The sequence below is a fragment of the Perca flavescens genome, chromosome 13 (assembly GCF_004354835.1).
Source record: "Perca flavescens isolate YP-PL-M2 chromosome 13, PFLA_1.0, whole genome shotgun sequence".
Classification (NCBI taxonomy): Eukaryota; Metazoa; Chordata; class Actinopteri; order Perciformes; family Percidae; genus Perca; species Perca flavescens.
The window spans coordinates 34287743-34312742 of NC_041343.1; the positions used below are offsets into that span (position 1 = coordinate 34287743).

General features: G+C 41.6%; 1 protein-coding gene across 1 annotated transcript in view; it reads left to right on the forward strand.

The window, feature by feature from the left end:
- Positions 1-25000, forward strand: part of LOC114566298 (glutamate receptor 1) — a 59374-nt gene that overhangs the window by 19032 nt on the left and 15342 nt on the right. Inside the window, exons 7-14 of the mRNA XM_028594623.1 lie at positions 4226-4336; positions 6242-6448; positions 6900-7115; positions 8299-8422; positions 8706-8847; positions 9656-9854; positions 10828-11075; positions 21828-21942. Coding sequence (XP_028450424.1) covers positions 4226-4336; positions 6242-6448; positions 6900-7115; positions 8299-8422; positions 8706-8847; positions 9656-9854; positions 10828-11075; positions 21828-21942 — 1362 coding nt within the window. The remainder of the gene's footprint in view (positions 1-4225; positions 4337-6241; positions 6449-6899; positions 7116-8298; positions 8423-8705; positions 8848-9655; positions 9855-10827; positions 11076-21827; positions 21943-25000) is intronic.

Consider the following 25000-nt stretch of genomic DNA (forward strand, 5'->3'; position numbering starts at 1 on the left):
TAAAAGTGACAAAAACATTGTAAAAAGTGACAAAACCCGTAAAAAGTGACAAAAACATTGTTAAAAGTGACAAAAACATCGTAAAAAGTGACAAAAACATTGTTAAAAGTGACAAAAACAGTGTCGAAACGTCGACCGAAACCTTAAAAATACGTTTTAATTTCTTTTTTATGATCTTTTTGGGCATTTTTAGGCCTTTATGTGACAGGGCAGCTGAAGACATGAAAGGGGAGAGAGAGGGGGGAATGACATGCAGCAAAGGGCCTCAGGTCGGAGTCGAACCCTCAGCCCGCTGCGTCGAGGAGTAAACCTCCGTATATGTGCGCCTGATCTACCAACTGACCTAACCGGGCGCCTTGATTTTTAAAATTTTGACCCAGAAAAACAAAACGTTGCAGTCAACTATGGAATGTTGTTTTATTCACAATTAAATAAATGCATACATTTAATTATTTCATGGCACTTTTATTTCATAAGTCCACATTTATTTATTTCAAGATACTTTTATTTTCCTAATGCCACATTTATTTATTTCACTCTCTATTTATTTCAAGTTCTTATATGCAAATCAGGGGGGCGTGGCTATCTCGCACATTCAGAACAGAGCCGTGGGCAAAAAAAGGCGAAGTGAGAGTGCACCACGACCGGCAGTTCGCGGTACTCTTTACCCAGCCCACAGTCACCTATTCTGGGGTAACTAGACCACCAACTAGGGCTGACCTGATGGAGCACCACGACCGGCAGTTCGCGGTACTCTTTACCCAGCCCACAGTCACCTATTCTGGGGTAACTAGACCACCAACTAGGGCTGACCTGATGGAGCACCATGACCGGCAGTTCGCGGTACTCTTTACCCAGCCCACAGTCACCTATTCTGTGGTAACTAGACCACCAACTAGGGCTGACCTGATGGAGCACCATGACCGGCAGTTCGCGGTACTCTTTACCCAGCCCACAGTCACCTATTCTGGGGTAACTAGACCACCAACTAGGGCTGATCTGATGGAGCACCAGGACCGGCAGTTCGTGAATTCTTCTCGAAGAGAAACGGGTACCTCTCTCTCCGCCGCCTGTGTGTGTGTGTGTGTGTGTGTATGTGTGTGTGAAACCTCCAGCTTACATTGGGTTCTCCGAGCGACGAGCTAGCGGCCCCGGCAGGCGCCTGCTGGCTGTCGCGTCACTATCTGGAGCTTCTCAACTCCGAAAACTTTGAAGCAAATTGTCAATTCGGCGACGATTAGCGCAAGACCGCCTACATTTGAAATCTAAACAGTTAATTTCTCGCCTAAAACGTTCTCAGAAGTGAATTTAGTGATGAATAAGATGGCGAAAATTGTTCAAATTGTCCTGTTGTTGGTACCATTCACCTTGTTCTGAATGTGAGAGATAGCCACGCCCCCTGATTTGCATATAAGAACTAAATAAATAGAGAGTGAAATAAATAAATGTGGCATTAGGAAAATAAAAGTCTCTTGAAATAAATAAATGTGGACTAATGAAATAAAAGTACCATGAAATAATTACATTTATTTAATTATATATGTATTTATTGCCTCATTTATTTATTTCATGATGTATTTCAAAGGCATATTCATTTATCTATTCATTTATTTATGTATTTATTCATTTATTTAATTCTGAAAAAAAATGCATTCCATAGTCAAAGGGACGACAACACGAGTTAAATCCATTAAGCAGTTTGGTAGATTTTAGCAGAACACTTAAAGCAGCAGAACTGACACCACACACACACACACACACACACACACACACACACACAGACAGACACACACACAGACAGACACACACAGACACACACACACAGACAGACACACACACAGACACACACAGATTAATATCTGTATGTATCGCAGCGTTATCATATATTTTCCTAGTGTGAGGTTTTCACCACGTCAGCTGATTTTAAATAACGAGCTCCCTCCGGTCTGATTAAAGGTGTGATCATCAGCCAATCAGCAGCTGGTATGAAGCTGACTCAGGTTCCTCTCAACGTGTCCCCGAGTCCCTGCATGACTTCTCTTCAGAATGATGGGTCTCTCCTCGAGTCAGAGAAACTACACCACAGTTTAAACATCCACTCTGACAAGTCTTTTATTCAGAATGTTCCTGAAGTAAAAGTATCCTACGTAGATATTAAAAGTTAAAGTACTAACCGTGCAGACTGAATGGGCTCTGTTGGTGTAACATTATTATTATTATTATTATTATTATTATTATTATTATTATTATTATTATTATTATTATTATTATTATTATTATTTTAACCCACCTTCCTACTTACTTACCTTCTACTTACTTACTTACCTACTTATTTACTTACCTACTTACTTACCTACTTATTTACTTACCTACTTACTTATTTACTTACTTACTTATTTACTTACTTACCTACTTACTTACTTACCTACTACTTACTTACTTACCTACTTATTTGCTTACTTACTTATTTTACTTACTTACCTACTTATTTACTTACTTACTTACTTACTTACTTACCTACTTATTTACTTACCTACTTACTTACCTACTTATTTACTTACCTACTTACCGACCCTGCTTGTTTTACTCCACCCACTTACCCATTCACTCCACTTACTTATTTACTCACTCACCCACTTACCCACTTCTACCTTACCACCCACTACTCCACCCACTCATCTGCTTACTCTCACTTACTCTACTTACTTCACCCACTCATTTACCACTTACTTACCCACCCACCACTAATTTCACCCACTTCATTACTCACATACCTACCTCCACTTCACTTCTACCACCACTACATTCCACTTCACTCCATCCACCTACCTACCCACCATTAACTCACCCACCTACTACCCACCACTTCAATTCACCCACTCCACCCACTTTTACTCACCTCTCACCCACTCACTCACCCACCCACCACCACATAACCCATTCTCACCCACCTCACTTCACTCACCACCTAATCCACCCACCCACTCCACTCACCCACCTCACTCCATCCACCCACTTCAACCTCCACCACTCCCACCTACTCCACTCACTCACTCCACTCCACTCACCCATTCCACTTCACCACCACCTTCCGCTTCAACCCACCATTCCACTCACTCATCCACCCACCACCACCCACCCACCATCTACTCACCCACCCATCTGCCTCACCTCACCTTACCCACCACTCACCCACCTACTTCCACTCCACTCCACCACCTATTCACTTACTCACCAATCTCCACTGCCCCACTCCACCCACCTATTAACCCACCCACCCACTCACCCACTCAACCCACCTATCTACCTCACTCACCACCCACTCAACCCACCTTCACTCACTCATCCACCTCACTTCACCCACCAATAACCCACCCACTTCACTTCACCCACCACTTAATTCACCCACTCACCCACTTACCTTATTTACCCCACCTCCACTTCACACCCACCACCTACTCCACTCACTCAATCCACCCCTCACCTCACCTTCACTCACTCCACCCAATTTACCCACTTCCATTCCACCCACCCATCCACCACCCACCTCCATGTCTCACTCCACCCATTTGCTCCACTCACTCCTTGCTTACCTGCTTGTTGCTTACTTACTGCTTGCTTGCCTACTTATTTGCTTGCTTGCCTGCTTGTTGTTACTTACCTACTTGCTTGCTTACCTTCTACTTACTTGCCTACTTGCATTACTTACCTATTTACTTATCTGGCACTTACTTACCTTCTGCTTACTTGCTTGCCTGCTTGCTTGCCCCTCTTGCCCTTACCTACTTGCCCTTACTTACCTACTACTTGCCTTACCTGCTTGTCTTACCTGCTTACTTACCTGCTTACTTACTTACCTTTCTTGCCCACTTACCTACTTATTTACTTACTTACCTTCCTACTTGCCTTACCTGTGCTTCGCTCTTAGCAATTAACTTACTTACCTACTTATTTACTTAATTACTTACTTACCTACTTACTTATTTACTTACTGACTAACATAAAATTGAATGAAACACCCAGTAGTGATCTGATCATTTATTTAACATGTGAAGAACCATCAGCGTTTTTTGAAAGTTTGGATGAAAGAAACCCAAATTTCTGATATAGAAACTTTTTGAAAGTCAAAGTTGACCCGAGGTCAGCAGGAGGGCGACATACGTATGAAATACCTCGTCCGTGAGTGGTTCCACCGTGACGTGTAACGGTGGCGCTGTGTGTTCAGATCGGCTACTGGAACGAGGCCAGAGGCTACGTCAACACGGCCGTCTACAAACCGCCCATGGAGGACTTAAAGGACCTGCCCAACAGAACCTTCATCATCACCACCATACTGGTAAGACCCTGAACACATCACCACCATACTGGTAAGACCCTGAACACATCACCACCATACTGGTAAGACCCTGAACACATCACCACCATACTGGTAAGACCCTGAACACATCACCACCATACCGGTAAGATAGGGACACATCACTACCATACTGGTAAGACCCTGAACACATCACCACCATACTGGTAAGACCCTGAACACATCACCACCATACTGGTAAGACCCTGAACACATCACTACCATACTGGTAAGACCCTGAACACATCACCACCATACCGGTAAGATAGGGACACATCACTACCATACTGGTAAGACCCTGAACACATCACCACCATACTGGTAAGACCCTGAACACATCACCACCATACTGGTAAGACCCTGAACACATCACTACCATACTGGTAAGACCCTGAACACATCACTACCATACTGGTAAGATAGGGACACATCACTACCATACTGGTAAGACCCTGAACACATCACCACCATACTGGTAAGACCCTGAACACATCACCACCATACTGGTAAGACCCTGAACACATCACTACCATACTGGTAAGACCCTGAACACATCACTACCATACTGGTAAGATAGGGACACATCACTACCATACTGGTAAGACCCTGAACACATCACCACCATACTGGTAAGACCCTGAACACATCACCACCATACTGGTAAGACCCTGAACACATCACTACCATACTGGTAAGAACCTGAACACATCACCACCATACTGGTAAGATAGGGACACATCACTACCATACTGATAAGACCCTGAACACATCACCACCATTCTGGTAAGATAGGGACACATCACTACCATACTGGTAAGACCCTGAACACATCACCACCATACTGGTAAGACCCGAACACACCACCATACTGGTAAGACCCTGAACACATCACCATACTGGTAAGACCTTGAACACATCACCACCATACTGGTAAGATAGGGACACATCACTACCATACTGGTATGATCCTGAACACATCACCATCATACTGGTAGGACCCTGAACACATCACCACCATACTGGTAAGATAGAGACACATCACTACCATACTGGTAAGACCCTGAACACATCACTACCATACTGGTATGACCCTGAACACATCACTACCATACTGGTATGATCCTGAACACATCACCATCATACTGGTAAGACCCTGAACACATCACCACCATACTGTTAAGATAGAGACACATCACTACCATACTGGTAAGACCCTGAACACATCACTACCATACTGGTATGACCCTGAACACATCACTACCATACTGGTAAGACCCTGAACACATCACTACCGTACTGGTATGACCCTGAACACATCACTACCATACTGGTATGATCCTGAACACATCACCATCATACTGGTAAGACCCTGAACACATCACCACCATACTGGTAAGATAGAGACACATCACTACCATACTGGTAAGACCCTGAACACATCACTACCATACTGGTATGACCCTGAACACATCACCATCATACTGGTAAGACCCTGAACACATCACCACCATACTGGTAAGATAAAGACACATCACTACCATACTGGTAAGACCCTGAACATATCACCACCATACTGGTATGATCCTGAACACATCACCATCATACTGGTAAGACCCTGAACACATCACCACCATACTGGTAAGATAGAGACACATCACTACCATACTGGTAAGACCCTGAACACATCACTACCATACTGGTAAGACCCTGAACACATCACCACCATACCGGTAAGACCCTGAACACATCACCACCATACTGGTAATATAGGGACATATCACCACCATAAAAGAATGTCTCCATACAGGAAGTGGTTAAAGAGAAACTAAACGAGTGTGTGCGTGCAGGAAGTGATTAAAGAGAAACTAAACGAGTGTCACCTTGCAGGAGGCTCCCTACATGATGCTGAAGAAGAACCACGAGCAGTTTGAAGGGAACGAGCGGTACGAAGGTTACTGCGCCGAGCTGGCGGCGGAGATCGCCAAACACGTGGGCTTCGTGTACCGGCTGGAGCTGGTCGGGGACGGCAAGTACGGAGCCAGAGACCCCGACACCAAGCTGTGGAACGGCATGGTGGGAGAACTGGTCTACGGGGTCAGTTATTACTATTATTACTATTATTACTATAATTATTATTATTATTATTATTATTATTATTATTATTATTATGAACTCATTGCCAAGGGGAGACTCTGCTTTGTGCTGCGTTCAGATCAACAAATGACAAAAACTAAAAAAAGCGTAAAAATCATCGCAAAAAGGACAAATTATGTCTCTCTCTCTCTCACCCTGTCTGTCTGTCTATCTGTCTGTCTCTTCTCTCTACATATTCTCTCTCTCTCTTTGTCTCTCTCTCTCTCTGTCTCTCACTCTCTCTCTTTCTCTGTCTATCTCTCTCCCTCTCTTTCTCTCTCTTTGTCTCTCTCTCCCCCCTCTCTCTCTGTCTCTCTCTCTCTCTGTCTATCTCTCTCCTCTCCCCTCTCTCTCTCTGTCTCTCTCTCCCCCCTCTCTCTCTCTCCTCTCCCCTCTCTCTCTCTGTGTGTAGAAGGCAGACGTGGCCGTGGCCCCCCTCACCATCACCCTGGTGCGAGAGCAGGTGATTGACTTCACCAAACCCTTCATGTCTCTGGGGATCTCCATCATGATCAAGAAACCCACCAAGTCCAAACCGGGCGTCTTCTCCTTCCTGGACCCGCTGGCCTACGAGATCTGGATGTGCATCGTCTTCGCCTACATCGGAGTCAGCGTGGTGCTCTTCCTGGTCAGAAGACTCTCACACTCTCACAAATAAAACCCACCAGACTCCATGTAAATAATCAGGACTTTTAGCGTGTATAGAGCCAGCATATCTCCACCAGACTCCATGTAAATAATCAGGACTTTTAGCGTGTATAGAGCCAGCATATCTCCACCAGACTCCATGTAAATAATCAGGACTTTTAGCGTGTATAGAGCCAGCATATCTCCACCAGACTCCATGTAAATAATCAGGACTTTTAGCGTGTATAGAGCCAGCATATCTCCACCAGACTCCATGTAAATAATCAGGACTTTTAGCGTGTATAGAGCCAGCATATCTCCACCAGACTCCATGTAAATAATCAGGACTTTTAGCGTGTATAGAGCCAGCATATCTCCACCAGACTCCATGTAAATAATCAGGACTTTTAGCGTGTATAGAGCCAGCATATCTCCACCAGACTCCATGTAAATAATCAGGACTTTTAGCGTGTATAGAGCCAGCATATCTCCACCAGACTCCATGTAAATAATCAGGACTTTTAGCGTGTATAGAGCCAGCATATCTCCACCAGACTCCATGTAAATAATCAGGACTTTTAGCGTGTATAGAGCCAGCATATCTCCACCAGACTCCATGTAAATAATCAGGACTTTTAGTGTGTATAGAGCCAGCATATCTCCACCAGACTCCATGTAAATAATCAGGACTTTTAGCGTGTATAGAGCCAGCATATCTCCACCAGACTCCATGTAAATAATCAGGACTTTTTAGTGTGTATAGAGCCAGCATATCTTTCCACCAGACTCCATGTAAATAATCAGGACTTTTAGCGTGTATAGAGCCAGCATATCTCCACATGTAAATGGGTGAATTAAGGGTTTATATCAACCAAACCAGAGTGGTGATTGTTGGAACAGTGGAAAGATGAACCAAGACGGCTTTTGGTAGTTTTATTTAGTTTCTGTCCACTTTGAATGAAGTGTGTTTTACGATGATAAAAGTCCGGATTATTTACATGGAGTCTGGTGGGCTTTAGTGGACTCTAACTGCTGCTGAACATTAGTCCTGTAGGGTTACATTACAGCTTGGTTCTGGTTTAATACTGGACCAGTTTCAGAGATTGTTCCAGACACACAGACCTGGGGACAGAGAGTCCAGGTGTCCTTTAAATGTGCTGGTTTGTGTCTGTGTTGTGTCTCAGGTGAGTCGTTTCAGTCCTTATGAATGGAAGGGGGAAGACTCTGACGATGAAGATGAAACTATGCCCTCCTCTTCCTCCCGACACGCTCAGCCGTCCTCTTCCTCTGAGCTCGTTCATTCTCCAGGTATCTTCATCATCCTCTTCATCACACTCTGAAACATCCCTGCAGGTTTCTTCCACCTAAACCCAGGCCAAGACCAGACCTTTCTCCAACGCTTTTGGCACTTTTTTACCAACATTTTTCATGTTATTTTTATGACATTCTTTTCGTTGTTTTTGCGTTTTAAAAGAAATGCTTTTTGGGGTTTTTTTCCGTGCTTTTCGACATTTTTTTGGGGGGGGTTTCTGCATTTTTTTTTTACGTTTTTCGAGTACTACTACACCCTGACGCGGTTTGTGTTCCTCAGGGTTCTTCCAGGCTCACATCCAGAACCAGAACCAGCAGAAAGAGAAGGAGAGCCCGGAGCACACCAACGACTTTGGGATCTTCAACTCTCTCTGGTTCTCTCTCGGGGCCTTCATGCAGCAGGGCTGCGACATCTCCCCCAGGTACCACTCTACCCTTTCACCTGCAGAGATACTAAAGTACAGAAAGAAGAGAGAGAGAGAAAGAGAGAGGGAAAGAGAGAGAGAGACAGAGAGAGAGAGAGAGAGAGAGAGAGACAGAATGAGAGAAAGAGAGACAGAATGAGAGAAAGAGAGAGACAGAATGAGAGAGAGAGAGACAGAATGAGAGAAAGAGAGAGACAGAAAGAGAGAGAAAGATAGTGTGTGAAAGAGACAGAAAGAGAGAGAGAGAGAGAGAAAGAGAGAGAGACAGAATAAGAGAAAGAGAGAGACAGAAAGAGAGAGAGACAGAATAAGAGAAAGAGAGAGACAGAAAGAGAGAGAGAAAGAGAGAGATAGCGAGAGAGAGACAGAAAGAGAGAGAGATAGCGAGAGAGACAGAGACAGAAAGAGAGAGAAAGAAAGAAGATTTATTTATTTATATTAGGACAATGCACATTAATCAACATTTCTGTAAATGCTCCAGTGCCAGTCGGCTAATTTTCAGACAGAAAGAGAGATAGAAAAAGAGAGTAAGAGAGACCGAAAGAGAGACAAAGAGAGAGAGACAGAATGAGAGAAAGAGAGAGACAGAAAGAGAGAGAGAGAGAGAGAGAGAGAAAAAGAGAGAGAGAGAGAGACAGTTTGGATCCTTTCCACCTTCTAAAACATGAGGATTGTTCTTTACTTTTAATACTTTAACAACATTCTCCTGATGAGACTTACACACTGTTACTGCAGTAACCTTTCCACTGCAGGACTTTTACTGTAACAGAGTATTTTACCAGCAGTAATCTGAGTACTTCTGCAGGTCTCTGTCGGGCCGGATCGTGGGGGGAGTCTGGTGGTTCTTCACCCTCATCATCATCTCGTCGTACACGGCCAACCTGGCGGCGTTCCTCACCGTGGAGCGCATGGTGTCTCCCATCGAGAGCGCCGAGGACCTGGCCAAGCAGACCGAGATCGCCTACGGGACGCTGGACGGGGGCTCCACCAAGGAGTTCTTCAGGGTCAGAATGACTCAGCACTTTACTTACTTAGTCCACTGGTATCCTTATTATTCTGAAAAAATTATTCCCAAAAAATGCAACAAAATGCCTTAAAAATGCGATAAAAATGCAATAAAAATACCCCAAAAAAAATTGATAAAAATATCCCAGAAATGTCTCACTATAATCCTGTTCTTCAGCGTCTGCACAACTCAGCGTTTTACTTACTAACCTCACTTTAATCCTTATTAAACCTCACTTTAAATTATGCAATGCCCCAAAAATTCCCCAAAAAAGAAAAAAAAAAAAAATCTGTAAAAAGCAACAAAAATGTCCCACAAATGCCCCATGAAAGCGACAAAAATGTCCCAAAGAAGCGAAAAAAACAACTATCCGTAAAAAGCAACAAAAAAATATCCGTAAAAAGCGACAAAAATGCCTTGGACCTGGAAAACTATTTAAATGATGATGGAAAAAGGAGACAAAAACTTGGAAAAAGACGGTAGAAAGAACGAAGGCAATGCTAGGGCGACAAAATGGATAAAAGAGACGTGAGAAAAAAAAAAGTGAGAAAAACTTTGAAGAAAAAAGACAGTAGAAATGTCCTATTTACTTACTAAATCTAAGTCCCAAAAATGTCCCAAAAAAGCAGCAAAAAGGCCAAAGAAAGTGACAAAAATGTCCCAAAAATGCCACAAAACATGTCCCCAAAAATGCCCCCCACAATTGCCCCAAAACATGTCAAAAAAATGCCCCCAAAAATGGAAACAAAGTGACAAAACATGTACCAAAAATGCCACAAAAATGTCCCCAAAATTGCCCCAAATTAGCGATAAAAATGCCCCAAAACATGTCCAAAAAATGCCCCCAAAAAAGACAACAATGTCCCAAAAAGCCCGTAACTTTCTGTCTCTACTAATGTTGATGAAAGTAAAACGTTTGTCCTACAGTAACATGCAGTGTTTGACCCCCAATATCGTTTCTGCGACTCTAGCGCTCCAAGATTGCTGTTTTTGAGAAGATGTGGTCGTACATGCGCAGCGCGGACCCCTCGGTGTTCGTGAAGAACACCAACGAGGGCGTGATCCGCGTCCGCAAGTCGAAGGGCAAGTACGCCTACCTGCTGGAGTCCTCCATGAACGAGTACATCGAGCAGAGGAAGCCCTGCGACACCATGAAAGTGGGCGGGAACCTGGACTCCAAGGGTTACGGCGTGGCCACGCCCAAAGGATCGCGCCTCAGGTACGCTCCGAGTCGGGGGGGTAAATGTCGGGGTCCTGTTGTGTCTGTTTCTGTAGGACATCAGACTCAAACATGTTGAGTTATTAAACAGCTCAACAGTCTGCTTCTGGAAGGAAAAGGTCCCGTTCATTTTCTCCGTTACAATTTAGATTATCGGTCATCAAGTCTAAAGCCGAGGTTCTCAAACGCATCACGCGTCTGCTTTTTACTCCAGGTTTTATTGCTGTTTTTTCCGAAGTTTTTGCGGCGCATTTTTTCCAACATTCTTGCTGTTTTTTTCCAACGTTGTTGCTTCATTTTTTCAAACAGTTTTGCCGGGTTTTTTTCAACGTTTTTGCTTCTTTTTTTTCATGTTTTTGCTGTTTTTTTTCCAAATGCCAATGTTTTCTATTTCCGTGTATATTCAACATCACTAAGAACCGATTCTTATTTTAAAAACGCTGTAAAATCCTCACCGTAAAGAATGCAAAACGTACATTTTGTGTGTAAAAAGTACTTAATGTTATACCTACACGTACTACGGCATGTAAAGCACAGTGCTGCTAAACATCCCTATTACATTAAACACAGGGGAGTAAGATAAGATAACACAAGATAAGAAAAGACTTTATTACTTTATTAATCCCACACTGGGGAAATTCCTGTGCTACAGCAGCTCAAAAGAAAATGTTTACACACATCAGAATAACAGATACACATGAAGTAGAACATACATTATGTAAATGTAATGTAAATGTTGTGGTCCTGTTGTCTGTTTCTGTGGGAAATCAAGCCAAACATGTTCATTTTCTCCGTTAGGATTTAGAAGTCATCAAGTCTAAACCCGAGGTTCTCAAACGCAACATTTAATCAACTCACTTTTATCTTTTAAGCAACAAACAAGTTGAGTTCTTGGTTTTCCTGCTCAAGTGTTGGACCCATTTGGGAACCATCACACGGGCTTTGCCCCCCGACGGCACCTTGTTTCCTGCTTCATGCAGCAAAAGGACGTTTTTTTAATGTTTTTTCCGAGATTTTTGTTGTTTTTTTTAACTTTTTTGTCACTTTTTTTTACCATTTTCAAAAGGTTTTTTTAGAGCCCGACCGATAAATGATTTTTAAGGCCGATATCGATACAAATATTTGATGATTTAAAAATCCGATATTCCGATATATCGGCCGATATATATTTAAAAAATAAATAATCCAGAAACGCGTAACCAAACATAAACAGATTTCCTTAACATTAGGTATTTGTAGTTATTTATGAGTCCTCACTAAAATAATATGATAATGCAGTTTAAAAATAAACTTTTTTATTTTATTGTCACAACAGAACATCAAAATATATTAAAGTTCTGATAGATAAAATGTCTAAAAATACAAACTTAAGCTAGGAAACTTAAAGGGTTAAACACAAGTGTTGCCAACAGGTCCGTCGTAGAGCGCCCTCTGGTGGACAGACTACGCAACGCCAACACTCAGAACACAGTTGAAGGGGTTTTGTCTGTTTTTGTTTTATTTTTTAAATAATCATTTATTGGCCATTATAAATCAGTCCTTCAAGAAAAATGCAGAGTTTTTTTGTGATTGTTGCGGACAAAAATCCTTGATTATGTGGCATGTTTTCTTAAAAAATGTGATGGAACATGCAGGATATTTATGCAATTTTATGCGATGAAATTGCGGGAACTTGCAAAAATGATAAAAAAGAGAAAAAACATTGATTTTCCCCCCCCAACACCCTGATTTTCGATGATGTTCACGTCGCATAATTACGTCACTTCATAACGTTCCCATGGCAACAGGCGAAAATGGCTGCTCTTGTGTTAAGTAAACGCAACATTTTTCAACTTTCTGCTAAGATATATTATGTGAATTTTTTGCAACGAAAATGCGGGGATTATGAAATCATGCAAGCTCCGCATATTTTGGGCAGAAATCGGCAATTTATGCAATAATAATTTTTGCAAGTTCCAGCAATTTCATCGCATAAAATTGCATAAATATCCCGCATATTCCATCGCATTTTTTAAGAAAACGTGCCGCATAATCAAGGATTTTTGCCCTCAACAATCACAAAAAAACTCTTTTCTTTGAAGGATTGATTTATAATGGCCAATAAATGATTATTTAAAAAATAAAATAAAAACAGACAAAACCCTCTTATGCGATCGCATAATCACGTTTTTCTGGAGGGACTGATAAATGCCGATACCGATAGTTAGGAAAATGTTAGGATAATATTGGCCCGCCTATAAATTGGTCGGGCTCTAGTTTCTTTTAAGCCAAATCAAATGTTTTACAGTCCTGATTCATCTCGTAGCTGGTTGGCTCGGGTCCAGGGTTAAAACTCTTTATATCAGCATTTAATGAAACATCAACGGAGATATAGAACGAAGGAAAATCCCTTCCAGAACCAGAGCTGCTCACTGTTGAGCTGTAATGTTCCTCTATTCGTTTTTTTGGTCTTTCAATCAAAATGTTAAACAGTTAAAAGAGGATCGGTTACATCAACTAAAAACTACAAGTAGATGTTTTTAAACTTTATTTTCTAACATGAATATGCCAGAGTTATGGGATGTAAACAGTGGACCCGGTCTGCACAGGTTGGGACTCAAGTTCTGGGTCACGACTTCAGAAAGACTTGTTGCTTTTTTGACTTTTTATGTCACCTTTGTTGACTATTATGATACTTTTTCTGACATTTTTTCTTATTTTAATAAGTCTAAGACTTACCTGAGACTTGGTCCCACCTCTGCAGAGCGCAGTTCAAACAGGACTATTGAACAGATGTACAATCAGAAGTGACGTCACAGAACAGTCTGTCAGTTTTGGGTTTTAGACTTGTTGACTGTCTGTGTTTTTGTCTGTCTGTCTGTCTGTCTGCCTGTCTGTCTGTCTCTTAATCTGTCTGTCTTGTCTCTCTCTTCTGTTTGTCTTTGTCATCATGTCTGTCCGTCTTACTGTCTGTCTGTCTCTCTCTGTCTGTCTGTCTCAGTGTTTCAGTCGGCCTGTTTACCTGTCTGACTGCCAACCTGCCAATCTGTCGCTACGCTGACGATGCCGCTATCTATCTATCTATCTATCTATCTATCTATCTATCTATCTATCTATCTATCTATCTATCTATCTACCTATCTATCTATCTATCTATCTATCTATGTAACTATCTATCTATCTATCTATCTATCTGTCTGTCTGTCTTGCTGTCTGTCTGTTTCTCTGCCTATCTATCTATCTATCTATCTATCTGTCTGCCTGTATGTCTGTGTATCTATCTATATGCCTGTCTGCCTGTCTCTCTGCCTGTCTGTCTGTGAGTCTGTCTTTCTGTCTGTTTTTCTATCTATCACTGCTGTCAGATAAAACATTGCTTTAAAAAAGGATAATTGGGGTAATTCATTTTTAGTTTGAAGTATTTTTGAATTGTTTTACTTTGGCTAACAGTCACTGAATTTGAACTGAATCAAAAACTATAAATCCTGAACTAAATGTAACAAAGAAATTATTAAAATCAGCACTCTGTTAAAATCTACTCAAGATTGAAATGCTTGCTGGATAACTGTCTCTAAAGGCCAATAACAGGGGAGAAAAAAAACAACAATTGTAGCTCCATTAGAACATGAATACCATTGGGTTTTTATTCTTATCTGACAGCAGCATTTGGAAGTCATGTTTCCTCTCTTCCTTTGTTTCACACATCAGTGGGCTTTGTTCATGTTTTTATCAGATGTTCTGCGAGAGAACATCTCGTTCTCATTCCTTCTGCTTCACATCAGCGTTTTTACAGCCAACCCAGAGTCGCAGAACGGAAATTAGCTCCAAAGATTAGATATGTACGCTGACTTTTCTTGCGTGTTATGAAATGGAAAGTGTAGGCCAACAACATCAATCAGTATTACACACACACACACACACACACACACACACACACACACAGAGAGAGTGAAAAACACAACCAGGCAAATTGGCACATTTATGCGTTCAAAGTAAAAACGTTTTTTCGGTTTGTTGAAGCAAATTAATATAAAGTGAGAATTCCTGATAGCAGCTTGTAGAGAAAGCCGTGGACGTTATTCAAGAGAGCGAGAACGTGTAAGACTTTGTGATCTGTTGCTTAGCAACACACTTGTGTGAAAGCATATTGGATAATTACCTTCGCACAGCTCACTACTTTCATTTAAACAGACTCTGTACTTTGCCTCTGGGTTGACCGGCTCTCAGTACTAACAGCTGACAAAGTCATTATCATAACTACTTCATTTCATCACTTCCACATATGAAAGTCTGATTTCAGCTCATTTCTCTGCTGCAGAATCACTGTTGCTAAGACTCAAAGGGTAATTTCTGTATTATTTTTTTCAACCTCGACCCTATTTCACAGATGCGTTAGTGTCTACGTGACTAATGAGAACAAAAATCTAAAGGTTATCCAGCATTGAGCGAGAAAGCTGGAACCGGCAGCCGTGAAAGCGGGCTGTAATGTAACCCACCAGACTTCATGTAAATAATCAGTACTTTTATAAGTGTAAAATACACTTCATTCAAAGTGGAGAGAAACAAAATAACACTACCAAAAGCTGTCTTGGCTCATCTTTCCACTGTTCCAACAATCAACACTCTGGTTTGGTTTAAATAAAGCCTTAATTCACCCATTTACATGTGGAGATATGCTGGCTCTATACACACTAAAAGTCCTGATTATTTACATGGAGTCTGGTGGAGATATGCTGGCTCTATACACACTAAAAGTCCTGATTATTTACATGGAGTCTGGTGGAGATATGCTGGCTCTATACACGCTAAAAGTCCTGATTATTTACATGGAGTCTGGTGGGTTTGGTGATGGTGATTTCGGGGGTGTTTCGTGTTAAACTAAAAGGATCTTACTCTTTAACTAAAAGGTCTATCTCTGTAGGGATCCATCCCATAATGTTGTCAGACACTAAGAATAATAATCTGAGTCTGTCAGCAGCAACAACAGAATTTTATTGGACGCTAACTGCTATTCATTAGTCCTGTTACAGCTTGGTTCTTGTTAATACGGGACCAGTTTCAGAGATTTCTGGTCCCATCAGTCACTTAGACACAGAAACATGGAAAATACAGTCAAAGTTGCAAAATACCAAAGTTACTCTTTACTCTTCTTGACTGTGCTGCTGTTCTGTCGATCATTTGGAGAGTTTTTGTTCCAGAATGACATTTTCACAATTTCATTGAAATTATTTATTGACTAAATCAAAAAAAAAGGTATTGTCAAACAATGTAGTTTTGATTCCAAATAATAAATATTAACCCTAACCCTGTGCACATTTCAACTGGACTATTCTATGTTTTACACTTAATTTTTAATGTGTATTTAATGTACAGTATGTTTACATGATTCACTTTGGAACAAAACTCTTCTTTTGCTGTTCCCATCGGTCTTGTCTCTTCACACTGATGTCATTCTGGTTGGCTCATCATTGATCATTTTATTGATTCATGTTTATTAGCCATCACTGTAGAAAAGTCACTGCGACTCTACAGCTTGGATCGTCTCTGGTATGTAAAGGGGAACAACAGCCTTGTGGGAATTTTCGTATTTTGTAGGGAATATCAACATGTAGGTTGCATTCAATTGCACCTCGTAAACTCTGACAAACTCAAGCTGTTGTTGCAAAGTACCCTTCTGCCATCTAAGTAGCTCTAGCTGTTGAATAAGAAATAGTTTAAATCAGAAGTTGAATCAGACCGTGACCTTAAAATCAAAAGGAAAACCGAATCATGGATTTGGAGAGTCGTGACACCCCTTTTTAACATGTCATTTTATATTCCACTGGGTATATATGTCCAAACATTTGACTGTTGTTCCTCATTTATTTATCAGGTAATGAATGGAAATAATGCAAGTCAAGGATTGCTGCACAGTAGTCAGTAACAGGATGCATTTGCTGTTTTCAACCCAGACCACATTAAAATGTTGTGTTCCTTCACTAGTACCCATAGAAAGTATGTTGTATGTAGTACCCATGTAACAGCATGGCGGTTGTTGTTATTTGCTATGGTGATAGCACGCATCAGTGGGCCGTAAACTGTGTTGCAGCTTCCTGGGAGCAACCATTGATGTATTATAGCCTAGACAATGGGTGTATTATGGGCCAGACCATGGATGTATTGTAGCATAGACCATGGATGTATTGTAGCACAGACCATGAGTGTATTATGGGCCAGACCATGGATGTATTGTAGCATAGACCATGGATGTATTGTAGCACAGACCATGAGTGTATTATGGGCCAGACCATGGATGTATTGTAGCATAGACCATGGATGTATTGTAGCACAGACCATGAGTGTATTATGGGCCAGACCATGGATGTATTGTAGCATAGACCATGGGTGTATTATAGCACAGACCATGAGTGTATTATGGGTCAGTCCATGGATGTATTATAGCACAGACCATGGATGTATTATTGGCCCAACCATGGATGTTTTATGGTCCCAACCATGGATGTATTATTGGCCCAACCATGGATGTTTTATGGTCCCAACCATGGATGTATTATTGGCCCAACCATGGATGTTTTATGGTCCCAACCATGGATGTATTATTGGCCCAACCATGGATGTATTATGGGTCAGACCATGGATGTATTATGGGTCAGACCATGGATGTTTTATGGGCCCAACCATGGATGTATTATTGGCCCAACCATGGATGTATTATGGGTCAGACCATGGATGTATTATGGGTCAGACCATGGATGTTTTATGGGCCCAACCATGGATGTATTATTGGTCACACCATGGATGTATTATAGCACAGTCATGGATGTATTATGGGTCAGACCATGGATGTATTATTACTACTCCACTGTCCGTCACTGCCAAATCTCACCTCTGCAACTTTCTGAAAATCGGTTTATGCAGAAGTTTAAACGTTTATATGGCAATGGTACACATAAAAATGTCTGTCGCATCTGCTGCGTTAATTTGAAAGGAAATTACCTTTCTATCCGTTTTATTTCTATTAGTATACCTCACAGAAATCCATTCAGGGGAACTAATCTTTCTGCTACAGCTGATCACTGGGCTCTACGCAAGCCAGCCAATCGACTCCCTCCCAAAGTGATCTCCATCCATTTGGGAAATATCCCAGTTTTACCAATGGATGGGTATTTTTTCTGTTGTGTTTGGGACATCTCTACGACGTGTAACGTTAGATAGCCAATCACAAACATTATTAGATGTTGGTGGAATCATGCTGCATGCTTATTGGCTCACTGACACTAGGTATTGAACTTTGGTATTGCAAGACGAGGCATTTTTCGATACTCGATACTATGGAGGAAATTTGGTCGGTGCCTAAAAAGTATTAAATTCGGTACCCAGCCCTAATTCCCAGAGATATCCTTTCTAGAATTCCTCTAACAGTTCCTCTGACTGTGATGTAATGGTGGATTATTTCGGACGTCCTCCCAAATCATGCTCTCAGTCAATCAGAAATGTTAATAAACCTCAAATCTGCATATTTAACAAAGGAAAAGTGAGTTTTGGCTTTCTCAGGAGAATATCTGTGTGCAGAATTATTAGGCAACTATTAGTGTGCAGAATTATTATGCAACTAAATGAAAAACTAAAATGTTCCCATCCCATTTGTTTATTTTAATTTCTTAGAGTAAGAATAAAACTCAAAATGTACAAATAAACACTTCTGACATTTCAAGAAATATTCAGTGACCAATATAGCCCCCCTTCTTTTCAGTAACTGTCATGAGCCTTCCATCCATGGAGTCTGTTATTTTCATGATCGGTTGATGATCAACTTATTGTGCAGCAGGAACCACAGCCTCCCAAATGCTTTTCAAAGAGGTGTATTGTCTTCCCTCACTGTAAATCTCACATTTAAGAGGGGCCACAAGTTCTCAATGGGGTTTAGGTCAGGTGAGGAAGGGGGCCATGTCATTATTCTGTCATCTTTAAGGCCTTTGCTGGCTAGCCACGCAGTGGAGTACTTGGATGCATGTGATGGAGCATTGTCCTGCATGAAAATCATGGCCTTCTTGAAGGATATAGACTTTCCCCTGTACCACTGCTTGAAGAAAGTATCTTCTACTGTATTTAGTTACAGATACTAAGATTATTTTTCACTGCTTATTTATTGTTGGGTTTGTGTTTACTAACCCTCTTCTGGATTAGTTGCGGCTCCCTCTGTTGGGATTGATGTGCTAGTTGGAGAGGATTTACTCCACCTCTGTATTGTTTGTATTTGCCTGTGCACACGATGAGGAAAGGCGCTGCCCGAAACCTCGGTTGTGTGGCAATAAACTTTTAAATTGGAGTGCAGTCCTAGTAGCTTTACTCATGATTATTCACGTCTAGGATCCAGCACCAAGCTTTTAAAGCTTTCTTAGTATCTTTGTGAGTTGAGTGTGTCCAGTCCTGTTTTATATGCACAACTTTAAAATATGGGAAACAATGTTTTAACATGGTCTGGGTTGAAGAGCAATGGTTTTGTCCTTTCAAAGATTCATTTCATGATGATAACATGCCATAAGTAGATATATGTAATGATGTTGCTGTCTTCTTGATGGCGGTCCTCTGCTCATTAACACCTAGTTCCCTTCTATCCCTCATTACTATCACCCCCCGTAGAAACCCCGTTAACTTGGCAGTGTTAAAACTGAACGAGCAGGGCCTGTTGGACAAATTGAAAAACAGATGGTGGTATGACAAGGGAGAGTGCGGCGCCAGGGCAGGGGACTCCAAGGTCAGATCACTGTAACCCCCAACGCCGGGTAACGACAGGCAATCGCACATCGGGGTAACCGGCAACAACCCAAAACTTAAATACCAGACACAAAACACTCCGGATGGCACCGCCGAAACCAAACCTGAACCTGCTGGTTGGTGTCTTTCTCTGTTAACGTAGAAACATTGGTTCCACCTCTGGAATAGGAGGGGATCTGATCAATTTGAATGATTCACTCTTAGGCCTTGTTGAAGAGCATTTTTTTTGACTTACCAACTTCTGATCCGGGGGTTATTTTACAAAACACACTTTAAAAGCTTTCATAACCAAATAGGATTCATGGGTTACCCCTATCCTAGTCTATATCCACAACATTTTATTTTACAGGATTGCTCTGGTGCCGCCAAAACTTTCTTTGTGTTGGCCTTCTAACCTCTGGTGGATTGATGAGGACTATGGTTAACTGCTCCTCAGATCTCTGCAGGGTAAATCCAGACAGCTAGCTAGACTATCTGTCCAATCTGAGTTTTCTGTTGCACGACTAAAACTACTTTTGAACGTACACATGTTCCACCAAAACAAGTTCCTTCCTGAGACTATTTAGAAGAGGCACCGTGGCTCCGTCCGGAGCTTAGCCCCGCCCAAGACGATTGTGATTGGGTTAAAGAAATTCCAATAAACCAGAGCATGTTTTTCACCCATCTAGGAATGCTGTGTGGACTAGACAGACCTTGCTCCACAGCGCCTTTTTTGTTGCTTATTTCAACATTTTTGTCACTTTCTTAACGTTTCCTTCTTATTATCCTTAACTTTTCTTTACGCATTTGGACTGCTCCTAGCGTTTGCGTCTTCTGCCTACGCCACGGGCCGGCCCTGACCTTTATTTGGACAACACATGGAGATCATTTAAATAACTGTAAACCCACTGAGCCCAGCTGACTGATGATACACCCAGATTATCCAGTTAGCACGCTGAGTAAAATGCCCCCCTGATCTCTGACATCTGGAGCCGGCTCCTTGTTGATGGAAAGTTGACTCAGCCCTGCCCCCCCAAGAACTCAAACTACAGCAATCCTCTTAACATCTCTCCAACACAAATCACAGTTTCTAGTTTCTAGTTTTTGGACAGTATAATCGTTTTGTTTCCCGGAGTGTTTTTAGCTATTGCCGGTTACCCAAAGTGATATAGTAATACACATCTCGCATGTAGGGAGTCAGGCCGAACCAGGCTAGATGGAGTATTAACGCATATCACTTTGACATTTACCACATTTTTACCACAAAACAAACAGTTTTATGTGTGATTGTGCCTGTTTTGTTCTTTTCTTTCTGCTGTCGTTGAGATGTGTAACAACGCATTATGTAATAACAACGCATAATGTTATAAAATGTCAAAATATAGGCCTAATAAATTCATTCATTATGTAATAATCTGCCACATTTTGTAATAAAAATGCAGAATGTAATATTTAATAAATTTAGTGATGTGTTTTGAACAATGAAAGGTGATACTTATCTACTAAACAAATTGTATTTTTTATATATTCTTTTTAAATAGATTTTAAGTCACCCATAATTCAAGCTAGAATTCATAAAATAAACTTCACAGTGTTATAAAAAATGAGTGAAGGTATCGATTTTGCTGGGTTATTACAGAAAGCACCATAATACATTTTTGTAAAAAAAATAAATAAAAAAAGTGCAACCTCGCATTTTGTAATATTATATTTATTCTATATAATTATTAGAAAATGCGGCGTATTGTCACATGATGTAGGTTATTACGTAATGAAGTGAATTTTTAAACATTTTGACATTTTATGACATAATGCGTTGCTACAGGGTATTTTTTTGTGGCGAACCAGCCAGATTTTTTGCTCAAAGCGTCGCTGTCGCTGCAGCGTGTTTCTGTGCAGCTGAACAATAACATAACATAACATGGAGGTGCATAATGTTATTTATGTTATCCCCCCCCCCCCCCTACCACTCCCCTCCCCCCTGCCTTCCTCCCATGGCTCTTTTTGTTTTTGAAGAATCCCAGTAAACCTAGCAGTACTGAAGCTCAATGAACAAGCCATCTTAGACAAGTTGAAAAACAAGTGGTGGTATGACAAGGGGGAGTGTGGACACAAGGACTCCGGCAGAAAGGTCAGTTCAGTTCCTGGGGGGGTTGCTCGGCCCGGTACCCCCTTCACACACCCCACCCCCACCCCCTCACTCCCCCCACCTCTACGCACACATACACACACACACACACACACACACCTTAAGGAATAAGCCATTGTTTTTTTAAATAGGGTTATTCACCGTCTTCCATAGATGTAGATAGGTGGGCAAACGCATTTTTGTCCTTATGCATAGGCCAGCAGTGCCGCCGCTAATTTAGCTTAGCATAATGAATGGAATCCTTTGTTGCCAGTTAGCATGTCGTTAGTAAAAGTGAGCCAACAACAAACAAAAAAACAACCTAATTACTTCTTGTGGCCTGCATAGCAATGCAGATATTGACTAGATGATTTCCTAGGCAGATATTGACTAGATGATTCCATTTACTATGCTATGCTAAGCTAGCAGCGGTGCTGCTGGACTAAAACAATGCATGCACTGATACGAAAATGCGTTTGCCCACCTATCTACATCTAAGGGAGACGGTGAATAACCCTATTTCAAAAAACGTTGGCGTGTTCCTTTAAAGTACGTGTCCACAGGCAGCAGCATTTCCACGTACACTCTGAGGCTCCACCGCTACGTTTTCGGTTTCTAAGCGAGTTTTGATCCCAAAGTAATCTCGGTGCACCAAGTGCTTTTATCTCCAGTAGAAGAACTAATCTCTGTTTAAACTAACACGCCCCAAACCTCAGATCTCATCACCATCCTGGTATACTGGACATAAACAGGAGGCAGCGTGGAGACTCCACCCCACTGCTGGTAGTTACCAAGCTAACGTTAGTAGCTTTAAGTCTCAGAGAACGAGACGTTGTGACCGATAAGAGCTAATCAGGAGGAGAAACGTTAGCGACAGTGTCGGCGTTGCCAAAGGTCTCCGTTTCGAGACTGATGTCATGAAATGGCGTATGTATGACACGCCAATTGGTATGCCATTATTGGCGTGTTATCAAGACGCTTTTTAGCGTGTTTATCAACGCCATTTGGCCTCCATTGACTTACATTACCTTGAGATTGCGTGCAAATTGATGCCGTAGCGAGTAGTATGAAAGGGCGAAAATCCGCGTAGGGATGTTGGTCGGTGGGGAGGATGGGTCAGACACAGAGACCAGGGATCATGTCCTGCGGGTCATGTTTCCTAAACCCAACTCGTCCGCTGTATACGGCGCTCAAAATGCGTGCAGATGACGTGCCGTGAAAGTTGAAAGTGGCGCGTATGTTTACGTCCACTGTATACGACGTAGACATACACGTGGATAGCTCAAAATGGCGTACAGATAACACGCCGCTTGGCTTAAGAAAGTGGGCATGTATGTTTACGCGAAGTCATGATGTCATGCTGAGACTGCAACACAACCCAAACTATATATAAGTGTCAAAACCGTTGAAGAAATGAAATGTTGAACACGCTGTGGACACGTACCTTGACCTAGACCCCCTCTCCCACCACAAAAAAAAAAACCTAAAATAACCCCAAATCTCCCAAACATCAGCAAGTACACTCTGAAAAGATAAAGTTGTTTGCAGATAACACCCTTTTCTACGTTTCATCTTTTCATGCTAATTGGAAGTTTGTAAATGTGTTTTTGTGCTTTCTCTTTAAGATTGTTTTGATGCAACAAAATTTAACTTCAGTTCGTTAAATTTGACTCACAGTGAACTTAAAATATCTTTCTAAATGTATAAACTAATTATTTTATATTACACTAAACTTGTGATTAAATACAGATACTTAAACATTTCTAAGTGATGGTTGTTATAAAGTCTCCAGTCTTTATGGTAAACTAACGCTAACAAGAAGTCAATGTTTTTAATCTAAATCGGCAAGAACGCAAAGTTTAAAATGCAAATTCACATCTACTGAATTTAAATAGCAACAATAACTGTTGAACAAAACAGGAAGAGAACAATAAAGATAGATTTATGTAGATTTAAACTTTGGTCTCTCTTTCTCTAACAGATTAGCTGTTGAGATTAACATGAATCCTAAAAAAAAATCATCCCGAAACACGTGATGATGTTTTGAATAATAAAGGAGAATTATTTCCTTTACATAAATGAATACATTTAGACAGACAGAGACAGACAGACAGACAGACAGAGAGAGAGACAGCGAGAGAGAGAGAGACAGAGAGACAGACAGAGAGAGAGAGACAGACAGACAGACAGACAGACAGATGGAGAGAGAGAGAGAGAGAGAGACAGACAGATGGAGAGAGAGAGAGACAGAGAGAGAGAGACAGACAGACATAGAGAGACAGACAGATGGAGAGACAGACAGACAGAAAATGATTTCCTTTACATAATTAAAGACACTTTCATTCCATAAATTGTTGCAGAAATATTCACCAGAATGCAGAAAATGATGCCCAACATTTGATGAGGGCCCCCCAGTTATACATTTACATAAGGGGCCGCCCCTCACGCCCCAGTTTAGTTGAGTAACTTTTAGTTTTCAGAGTGTAACCGTGCTGCTGGAGATGTGGAGGATGACTCAGTGAAAACCTCGAGACATGTTCACTACCCTTGATTAACTGAGTAGTGAGCTGGGCTCCAACTGTGCTTGGAGATAAGAGGTTTTTAACGTCTGCAGATAAGAGGATTTACTCTGCTCAGCTTCCCTTCTCCTCTCCACAATATGATATATATCATTATATATATATACACATGGTCAGCAGACAGACAGACAGGCAGAGAGACAGGCAGAGAGAGAGACAGGCAGACGGAGAGACAGACAGGCAGGCAGAGAGACAGACCGAGAGACAGAGAGACAGGCAGGCAGACAGAGAGACTAACAGACAGGCAGACAGAGAGAGAGACAGGCAGACGGGAGAGACAGACAGGGAGGCAGAGAGACAGACGGAGAGACAGACAGACAGGCAGGCAGGCAGATAGACAGACAGAGAGACAGGCAGACAGACAGAGAGACTAACAGACAGGCAGACAGAGAGAGAGACAGGCAGACGGAGAGACAGACAGGCAGGCAGAGAGACAGACAGGCAGACAGACAGAGAGACAGGCAGGCAGACAGACAGAGAGA